General features: G+C 56.7%; 1 protein-coding gene across 1 annotated transcript; it reads left to right on the forward strand.

The window, feature by feature from the left end:
• The first annotated feature begins 470 nt into the window (after nucleotides 1–470).
• On the forward strand, nucleotides 471–7,332 carry LOC116836512 (RING finger protein 39). Its single transcript, XM_032800161.2, has 3 exons — nucleotides 471–1,052; nucleotides 5,051–5,102; nucleotides 6,063–7,332. Exons 1-2 carry the CDS (start codon nucleotides 717–719, stop codon nucleotides 5,072–5,074), a joined length of 360 nt encoding a protein of 119 aa, XP_032656052.1. The 5' UTR covers nucleotides 471–716; the 3' UTR covers nucleotides 5,075–5,102; nucleotides 6,063–7,332.
• Nucleotides 7,333–10,158: the final 2,826 nt, after the last annotated feature.

Consider the following 10,158-nt stretch of genomic DNA (forward strand, 5'->3'; position numbering starts at 1 on the left):
CAACCCTGTGCCACTTCTATCCCACTAGATCACACTCCCTTCTTGGGGCTGGGGACAGAACCCAGGAGTCCTGGCTTCCAGCCCTGCCTCTGCTCTGACTTGCTAAACCCCATCCCTCTCCCACGGTGGGCACAAAATCCAGGAGTCCTGGCTCCTAGTAGTCGTGCTGGTGGGGGGTCTCGTGGCTAGAGCTGGTGCGAGGCTGGGTGTCAGGACTCCTGGGTTCTATCCCCAGTTCTAGCAGGGGCAAGTTAGTCTAGTGGTTAGAGCATGGTGGCAGATGGGAGTCAGGACCCTTGGGTTCTACTTCCTCTCCTCACTGTTTACTTAGCATCTAGGCACCTGTGACTCAGTTTCTTATCTATCCCACTAGATCACACTGTCTTCTCAGAGCTGGGCGCAGAACCCAGGAATCCTGACTTCCAGCCTCCCCTGCTCCAACATACTATACCCCACTCCCTGAGGTGGGGAGTAAACCCAAGAATCCTGGCTCCCAACCCCCCTGAGATCACAAGACCTTTGCAGAACCAGTCAAACCCACATGCTACCTGTGCTGCATTCCTGCCAGGGAGAGAAGCTGGCGGAGTGGAAGAACCAGACAATTAAGCAAGAGGATGTTTACCTGGAGCCTCTCCAGCTCCTGGGGAATGCTCCTCCCTCTCCGCCCACGCCCTACATAAAGGAGAAGGAATTGCCTGAGCAAAGAGAAAGGAGCCATGGAAGGCCGGGGACCGGTGGCAGAGTTGCAGCGCTCCATCATCTGCCCTATCTGCGGGGGTCCCTTCAAGGACCCGGTGCTGCTGGACTGTGACCACAGCTACTGCCGAGCCTGCATCACGGGCCAGTGGGAGCGGAAGGGGGCGGGGGTGCTGTCCTGCCCCCAGTGCCAGCAGGTCTTTGAGCGGCGCAGCCTGCGCACCCACGTCAAACTGGCCGTGGAGGTCAAGATCGCCCAGAACCTCAATGCCAAGACGGCCCAGGAGGCCCTAGTGACCAAGCCCCGCCGGCGGCGAGGTGGCTGGATCCCGGTGTCAGTCATGCCAGAGGGGCAGGTAGGTAGCTGGTTAACCCGCGGGATGCCCTGCTGCAGGATTCTAAGTTGTGCACTGGAGAGTGGCCTGGGAGAGGAAGCACCGGGCTGGTCCACAGGACCCCGGGCTCTTTTTCTGGCTCTGCCAGTGGCTCTGGGCACGTCACTCTCCCGAGCCTCAGTTTCCCCAGCTCTAAAATGGAGCTAATGCTCCTGACCTCCTTTGCGAAGCGCTTTGAACTCTGAAGATGAAAAGCACATGCGTGAGGGGTTATTATGGTTATAATGTAGGCTTCAGCGCAGCTGTCATTGCTGGGGAGTGGAGCGCCTACCTGTCGTGCATGATGCAACGCACTGACACATCTGTCACCAGCTGTGCATTCTCCCCCCCCCCCCCAGAGGAGACGCTTGTGCCGGGGAGTGTCTTGTTTTGGNCGTGAGGGGTTATTATGGTTATAATGTAGGCTTCAGCGCAGCTGTCATTGCTGGGGAGTGGAGCGCCTACCTGTCGTGCATGATGCAACGCACTGACACCTCCATCCTGAGCCCTGTCGTGTTCTCCCCCATCCCCCCCCCAGAGGAGACGCTTGTGCCGGGGAGTGTCTTGTTTTGGTAGGGTTGTTTTGTTGTTTTCTTGAATTCAGGCATGGAGAGACTGGGGGACCTAGGCCTGGTGGGTAAGAGGGGTCCACAGAGATGCTGCTATGAAGGGTGGGGGGAGAATGGGAGACTCTGGCATGGGGGAGGGGGAAAAGGGGGGGATGCAGAACTCCTGGTGTGTGTGTGGGGGGAAGCTGGGAGGAGACGTGATTCATTGATTCCAAGGTCAGAAGGGGTCATTGTGATCATCTGGTCTGAGCTTCTGTAGAGCAGAACTACCCCCCCCAGAGTGGCTCCCGGTCTTGGGGGGCAGAGAGGGGAGAATGGGGGGGGGCACACAGCATCTTTGCCATGGGGGGGAGGGAGAGGGGAAGTGAGGGGAAAATTGGAAGCCCTTGGAATGGGGGGCAGGGAGAAGGGGGTGCCAAGAACTCCTTTTTGGGGGGAGATGGGAAGCATCTGGTATGGGGACACACAGAGCTCCTCTCATGTGGGGGCAAATTGGGGGCATAAAAGCCCTTGCCATGGGGGTGGGAAAAGGGGGAACAGGTGCCCCCAGAGCCACTGGTATGGGGGGGACAAAACTGGGAACCTTGCTTTGGGGAGAGGGAGCCTAGAGCTCCCCTCCATGGGGGTTGCTGACATGGAAGAAGAGGAGGCACTCAGAGACCCTGGAAGGGGGAACACAGAGAGTTTGAGGTGGGAGACTAGGATCCCCTGTGTGGGGTGCAACAAGCCAATACTGGGGATTGAACCAAGAACCCTGGGGCTAAAGACAGGAGCTGCTATAGCTGGGTCCCCCATGAAGCCTGTAACAGGCACTGTCCCAACCCCTGGTTTGGGCAGCAAGGGAGCTCCCTCCCATGCTGAGCAGTGGGGCTGGGTTTTAAGGCACTGCGGCTCCAGCTCGTGACCCTCCTCCAGTTCCACCTGTCCCCCTCCCCGTGCTGTGGTTCTGCCTGGAGGTCTCACCCCCCTGCATCACGCCAGGCGTTGCACAAAGCAAATAGCAGCTCCCAGGTTCCCCAGGGGCTGGTTTTGTGCTGTGAGGTGCACTGGGTGTGTGGGGGGAGAGGTTTTAACAGCTCCCTCGGAGGCACCCACCACACGACCGCTAACGGATGCTGAATGGGCCCCGTTGGTCTGCTGTGGATAGCGGGGAGCTGGGATACCAGGCTAGATGGGCCCCCTGTGAAAGGCCCTTCCCATGCAGGGTACCCATTATGTGGCGGGCAGGCTGGAAAGGTTACAGGTCTGTTATTTCAGTGCTGCCTACATGCCGGACCCCTTTAACTGCCTCCCACGGTAGCCCAGCACCCACCCCGGTCCCTGTTTTACTGATGGGGAAACAGAAATATAGTCGGGGGGCCTGACCCATCCAAGATCCCAACTGCCGCGCCCGACCCCCTTCATTTCTAACCCAGTGGCTCTCAATCCGGGGTATGCCGAGGTCTTCCAGGGGGTACATCAGCTCCTCTAGCCTTAAGCCTAGTTTGACAACAGGCTGCATAAAAAACATCAGAGACGCCAGGCCAGACTCAGGTTTCAGACAGACAGTGACGGGTTTATCCTGCTCTATAGACTATGGATTGAAATGGAAGCACAAGATTTCGATTCCCTTTGATTTCCTCTGGAATGCTCTGGTACCAGGGAGAACATCAGCCCTCACAGGGGCTGTGACAGTTGTATTTTTAGGTCTGATTTTGTGAGCAGGTGGTTTTGGAGCGAGGGGACACTTGGGGGTACACCAGACAAATCAGCCTCCTGAAAGGGGGACAGTAGCCTGGAAAGGTTGAGAGACGCTGGGCTAGTGCAAAAGGGTCTAGCTGTGATTTCCATTTGGATACTGCGGCTCCTTCCACTAAGCCATCCAGCCTTAAAGGTCACGGGGGAAAGCACCAGCTGATCACAATGGGACAATGCCACCATTAGACTCCACTGGCCCCCCAGAGCTGGGGAGAGAACCCAGGAGTCCTGGCTTCCAGCCCCACCCCCTGCAAGCACTTGACTGCACATGCAGCTGGGCTCAGTGCCCACGTGCTGTTTACCTGGCAGTGGCAGTGGGCCAGGCCAAGGCGTGGAATGTAAACACAGGCTGCGCCCTGGGGCCCTGTCCTCGTGAATTAGTCAGCAGCCCCCAGGGCATGTGGAAATCCTGTCACCAGCCACCGCGACCCGCCCGCGGAACTGTCCCATCTGGTCCCACCGCATCCGTCCTTGGCTCGCCGTACGCACGAGCCGTTCCAGCCCCACTCACCCTCTTGGAATTTACGAGCCGGCCACGTCAATATCTCCTCCTGGCACCAGCCAACCCGGGCACGTCAGCCTCAACCACGTGCCATGGGCAGCTTGGGCTAGGCCCAGCCAAGCCAGCGCCTCTTGCCCAGCCAAGCTTTCTCCTCACCCGCTTCCCCTACAGGCTCATTTCCCCTCCATTTTCTTCCTGACCCTGTTTCAGGGCACGGAGCCTGATTGGACCCAGCATCACACTCTGCTACCACCTGGGTCTATGGTGTCCAGATGGCAAGTGTGAAAAATCAGGATGGCGGTAGGGGGTAATGGGCACCTATAGACGACAAAGCCCCCATGGGTGGTTAGCCCCCCTGACCCCTCCCCTTCCACCCAAGGCCCCACCCCTATCCCACCATTTCTGGCCCCCCTTGACTACTGGATCCCCCCTCTGCTGCAGCCGGAGAAGCCTGCCCAGAGCCCTGGCCCAGCTGCCTCGAGCCCTGGCCCGCTGGCTGGCCGGCCTGACCCCTGGCCCAAATCCCTGGACACTGGCCATCCCTGGCTGCTGGCTGGCCTGAGCCGCGGGCCAGCCAAGTACTGAGCTTCAAGTTTCTGACCCGAGCTGAGCCCCCACCAGCTTCAGGAGAGAGCAAAGAGTTAAAAAAAAATTGTTACAGGTTGAGTGGAAACCAAAAGTTTTTTAAATGTTTGGTGAAGGGAAAAGTTGGTGGGAAAATCATTCTGAGGCAAGTAAAACGTGTTTCAATTATGACCCTTTTACAACTATTTTTGAATTTTATTAAAAATAAAAGGAAAGAAACTTAAGAAATGACAAGTTGTTTCCTACCAAAAAATTGAAACATTTTGATTTGGGGTGGGTTTTTTTTTTTTCTAAAATAAACAGTTTGGCTAAACTGACACAAATTTTGTGGGGGAAATTGCTTGTTTTTCTTTCAAAACAAACAATTCAGTGAAGTTGACATGAATTTTCACGTTAGTTTCCAGAATGAAGAATTTGGCAAAACAGATGCAAATCCATGACACAGTTTGCCAAATCGGCATTTTTTTACTCAAGAAAGTTTCTACCAAAAAATATCCCCCAGCTCTGTCCAACAGCTCCAGTCCCATGGCCGATGGCCAGCTCTACCCTGAGTCTAATGACGTTTCTCTCTGTTTTCTCTCCACCAGGGAGTCAGGAAAATCTGCAGATAGCGAGTGCCCCTTTCTTCTCCTGCATGGTGTAAGTTGACGGGCACAGGGCCTGGCATGGATGACACTATCACCGGCCACCATTCACCTGCCCCCAAGGCCCTGATCTATGATTTCCCCCAGGTGTGAGCATGGCAGGGAGGAATGGTCATAATCCAAGTGCAACCTCCATGGAGGGACGTCCAGCCCTTGAGAATAGGGCGTGGAGCTTAATAGGGGAGGCAGCACCAACAACTGATGGTCCCAGGGTCAATGATGGAGTGTGAGGAGAGTGGCACAAGAAATGCCTGTGCTGCAAGGAGTGGGACAGAAACACAGTAGGGGGCACTTTCCTCTCCCACTCAGTGCAGACCCCAATTTCCCAGTGCGGCACTAGGGGGCGCCCTGATGCCATTGGGCCATAAAGCCGCTCAGGGTTATTAAAGCTGCTTTCCCCTCAAAGTCGGGCCACTGATACTGAATTTCAGCCGGTTTAATTCCACCACCATAAATTCTCCCAGCTGTTGCCGTTACATACAAGATCCTTCTATGCTCCCTGTCCTAAATTGCTGCGCTGCTCTTAACGAGTGGCAGCGCCCCCACCCCAGAAGTAGCTGCATCTCACCTCTAAGGGAGCGATCCCCGTGGATTGTCATGGTGCAGCTACCTCTCCAACCCCAGAAGTAGCTGCATCTTAGCTCTGGGTGGGTGTTCCCTGTGGAGTGTCATGGTGCAGCTACCTCCCACCCCAGAGATGGCTGCATCTCCGAGCTGGTGAATGACCCCAAGGAAGCATTTCTGGGTGGCTGTTCTCACCCACCGACCCACCCAGGGGTGGCTGCATCTCAGCCCTGGGTGAACGATCCCTGTGCAGCATTGCTGTGTGACTATTCCCCAACAGCCCCACCCCAGAGGTGGCTGCATCTCAGCACTGGGCAAGTGTCCCCAGCATAACAAGCCTATACATCCCTTTGGGGTGATTATCACCCATACCCTCCCTCTCTCTCTGCAGTTAACGTGACACCATACCCTCCCCAAACCATCCACTCTGACCTGAGCCTCTTGGACAATATCAGGACCGTCCACCTGGGCCTTGAAGAGCAGCCCTGGCTCCCAGATGTGCTCCGGAGCCATGCCCGGCGGCAAGGGTGTCTCCTCCAGCCACATGCAGCAGAGCTCGGGCGCGGCACATACAGTGACCCCCTGCGGATAGGACTCAGCCCTGTGCCCGCAGGGGTCCCCCCTCCGGGGGACAGGGACAAGCTGAATGTTGATGGACCAGCCTTGGGGACAGATGCAGAAATGTCTTCCCCCTAATAACAAAAGTGGGACTCACTGGCCCATCTTATGGAGCACAGCTAGGAAGAAGTGTCTGGGGCTAACGATTGGAGCCGGCACCCCATGTCCTGTTCCCCCTGCCCCGAGCCAGCTGGCCTCCCTGTCCTGGGCCAGATTGGATCCTGGGACAAGATTAGAGCCAATGCCCCATAGAGGGGAAAGGTTCCATGTCCCATTCCCTGCCCCCCGAGCCAGCCAGCCCCACAACTCTGGGCCAGATCAGAGCCATCGAGGGGAAAGGCCCTGTATCCTAATCCCCGAACCAGCCAGTCCCCTCCAGCTTGGGGCCAGATGAGGTCGGCCCGTATCCCGTTCCCCTACCCCACTGAGTATTTTCATGCTGTCTGCTCTCTCGACTCACCAGAGTTTTCCCTGCCGCTCTCCACTGCAGCAGTGTGGTATTCTTGTGTGGCTGCCCCTGGATTTTGTATTTAGTCCAGTGCAGGCCTCTACTGTGATGAATTTTTTTTTTTTTTTTAGCACAAGGGGAAAAAATAAACTTCTCCAGGAAACATGGGCCAGCCAGTCCTTTGCTCTTTGGTTTTCTTTTGAAGATAGTGGTGTGCCCCCGAAACCCCTCTATGCCAGCAGGCAAGAGAATTTCCTGCACCTGGCACGTGCCATCTGGCTCACCCAAGATCTCATGGGTGGTGTTAAATGAAAACACAGATCATGTAGGTCATTAATAGCGGTGTGAGGTATCGGCACAGAAACTCGCTGAGATGTTTCCGATGGCTGCTGCTGAAAATCTGTCCTGACCGGTAGCCAGGCAGAGCTCACAAACAAGTTTCTGCCAGCCAGTGCCTGCAAACTCACCTCTCTCTGCAGTCAGCCAACACCCTGAGCGCTCCTTTGCCATACAAAGGCCACAGGGAGAGGTGGCACTGGAGAATGGACTGGGCGGGAGGTATCCTGACTAGGGGCCGACAGTGAACTTTGGGGGATATTCTGGGATGCCTACTCCTTTACCATGTGCCGAGGAAATAACTGAGCAGTGTGATTAGCTATGAAAAAACAGGATCATCCCGAAACTTGGGCAAAAGCCCTTTGGGGCAAGGAAAATGTGGTCAGTTATGTTACGATTTCGTTTACTATGTAGCCAGGCAGGTACTCACTGGCTCTTGGATCTCACGCAACGGGCTGTTTTCACTATCAATATCCCTCAGTGCCGCGGTACAGAGTCGAGTGCTGGAGTTGAATCAGACAAGCAGGTGTGTGCGCCATCCCCAGCCGAAGACAGTGGGCCTGGGATTGCTGCAAGTCGTTAAGGGCTGCATGCTGCAGGGGAACATGGCAACGGGCATGGAGGGGTCGAGTGCCCCCACAATTGTCCTGCCAGGGGTGAGGAGGGAGAGAGGCTCTGTCCTCCTCTCCTTGCACCTCTCCCCCGGCACATTTGGCTGCATCTCTGGCAGCCCAGCGGGGAACAGGACGGACCCGCTTCTGCCTGAGAGAGCCTGGCTGGGGGTCAGCTATTGCCCGTTCCCTGCCCTGGCTGGGCTGCTGGGGACAGGGGGGTTTTGTCCATGTGGCTCTGAGGTTAAACCCCTTTTCTGCATCAGTGGGGACACAGGACAGCCAGCTAAGCCGTCACGTGTTTGGAGGTTCACAAGCCTTTATCCCTCCTGCTAGCGGCTTGTGCTCAGGGCCAGCGCCTCAGCGGCATTCAGGCCCCGAACTCTCAATGGGTTCAGTGGGAGAGAGGGGCCCAAACCTCTTTAGGCTCTGGGCCTAAGTATTTACAGTTAGGGGTGAGTTGCTAACGAGAGCCAGCTGAGGCTGAGAGAGAGGAAATGACTAACTACATGGAACCCAGGCATCCTGGCTCCCAGCCCTGCCCCTGCTCCAGCCCACTAGACCCCATTTCCATCCCAGAACCAGGAATAGAAATAAGGTGTCCTGGCTCCCAGCTCTCTCACCGAACCCACTAGAGCCTACTCCCCTCCCCGAGGCGGGGAGAGAACCCAGGAGTCCTGCCTCTCTCTGACCTCCCCAACCACTTGGCAAATCAAACTCTCGGAGAAGAATTCCTCCATAAAAGGCAACTTTTTGCTGCACACACAGAATCCTGTCCCTGGGGGCTGGCTCATGCCAGGATGATGACAACTTTCCTCTTCCAGGCTGTTTTTCCTGGGAGTTCCCTCAGCCTGGCTGTGGGCAGATGGGCAGCCCCGCCTGGCTTGTTCCCATTATCCCAGCCTGGGGCCTGTACCAGCAGGAGCTGAGATGAGAGGGGTTGGGATGAAGCTAGGTCTGGGGCAGGATGCCAGCTCTTTCCAGCTAGTGTTGGAGTCCTCTCCAGGTCCCAGGTGCGGAACAACGATCCAGGAGCCTCTGCTGCTCTGGGAGGAAAACGGCTGCTCATTCGCACTCTCCCCAGCGCCCGAGCTGCTGACCCAGCCCCAAGAAGCTGGCATACGGGGCAGGCACTAGAGGGCGACAAAGTCAATGTGGTGGAGAACGACCCCTGCCCCAGTGCATTGTGGGAGCCTGCCTCAGTTATCCCTGTCCGCCCCATGGCTGGACACAACAGCTCTCAAGGCCAGTGGGCACCTGGGAGCGCCCAACAGCTCCAGTTCCGGCCTAATGTCTCCCTCTGCGCCTTCCGACTTTCCAAATAAGGAGTCAGTGTCCACGGGTGGCATCCAGCAGGCCTTGCTCGGCTGCCCCCCCGCCACACAGAGGGGACCGCCAAGAGGACGGAGTGGGGGCACCCAGGCCCACGCTGCCCTGGTCTTTCTGTGGGTTGGGCGTGGCCATCCCTGTGCACCAGCTGCCGGCTCAGATTTTAGCATCAGGCTCTGGTATGAAAGAGAACCCAGGAGTCCTGACACTCAGCCCACTCTGCTCTAACCCACTAGACCCCACCGCCCTCCCCTGTAGAACCCAGAAGTCGTGACTCCCCAGCCCCCAACCCAGCCACTGAACAAAGAGCTGACAGAAAAACTCCTGTTCAGCACTGCCCCTAATCCCCACTCTGCCTGGAGGGGGCGCTGTTCTGCTGTATATACACAGGTTGAGAGGGAAGGTACTGTACATCTGGGGAGTCCGGCTTGGGTTATAGGGGGTTACAGATACCGTTTGCAAGAATGAAAAGACACATACATATCGCATGCTGTAAACACACCAGTTCTTTAGTCACCTAGACAGACGACACCTAGATATCTAGTGTTAGAAAGAAATCGAGCAGGAAAAACAAACACCTTTTCCGGGTAAAATCCGACAAGCCTCCTTTATACATCAGGAAGAAGCATGGAAGGAAACAAGGCCACAGCCAAAGATTGTTTGTCCTCTTACCAGGACACTGTAAACGTTTTATGATCAACACCATTGGCAGCTATGAAAGGGAAAACAAGGGTGATTAAAGCTTCTATTTCAGGGCCTTGGCCGAGCTGGGTGTGTGACGGGGGTGGAGGGATAGTGGTAGGTGAGAACTGGGGGGCACTGGCAGAGCTGTGGGGAGGGAGGAGAAGCCGAGGGCTGGGCTAGCAGGGAGCTGTGGGGCGGGAGTGGGGGCACTGGGAGAGCTGGAGGGGGGGAGCTGGCAGGGGACTGTGGGGCCAGAGTGGGGGCACAGGCAGGGCTGGGTGGGGGAGAGGCTGTGCTGACGGGGCTGTGGGTCGGGAGTGGGGGCACAAGCAGGGCTGGGTGAGGGAGGGGCTGGGCTGACAGGGGGCTGTGGGTCAGGAGTGAGGGCACTGGCAGAGCTAGGGGGGAGAGGCTGTGCTGGCAGGGGGCTCTAGGGTGGGAGTAGGGGCACTGGCAGGGCT

Source organism: Chelonoidis abingdonii, chromosome 12 (genome assembly GCF_003597395.2).
Source record: "Chelonoidis abingdonii isolate Lonesome George chromosome 12, CheloAbing_2.0, whole genome shotgun sequence".
Classification (NCBI taxonomy): Eukaryota; Metazoa; Chordata; order Testudines; family Testudinidae; genus Chelonoidis; species Chelonoidis abingdonii.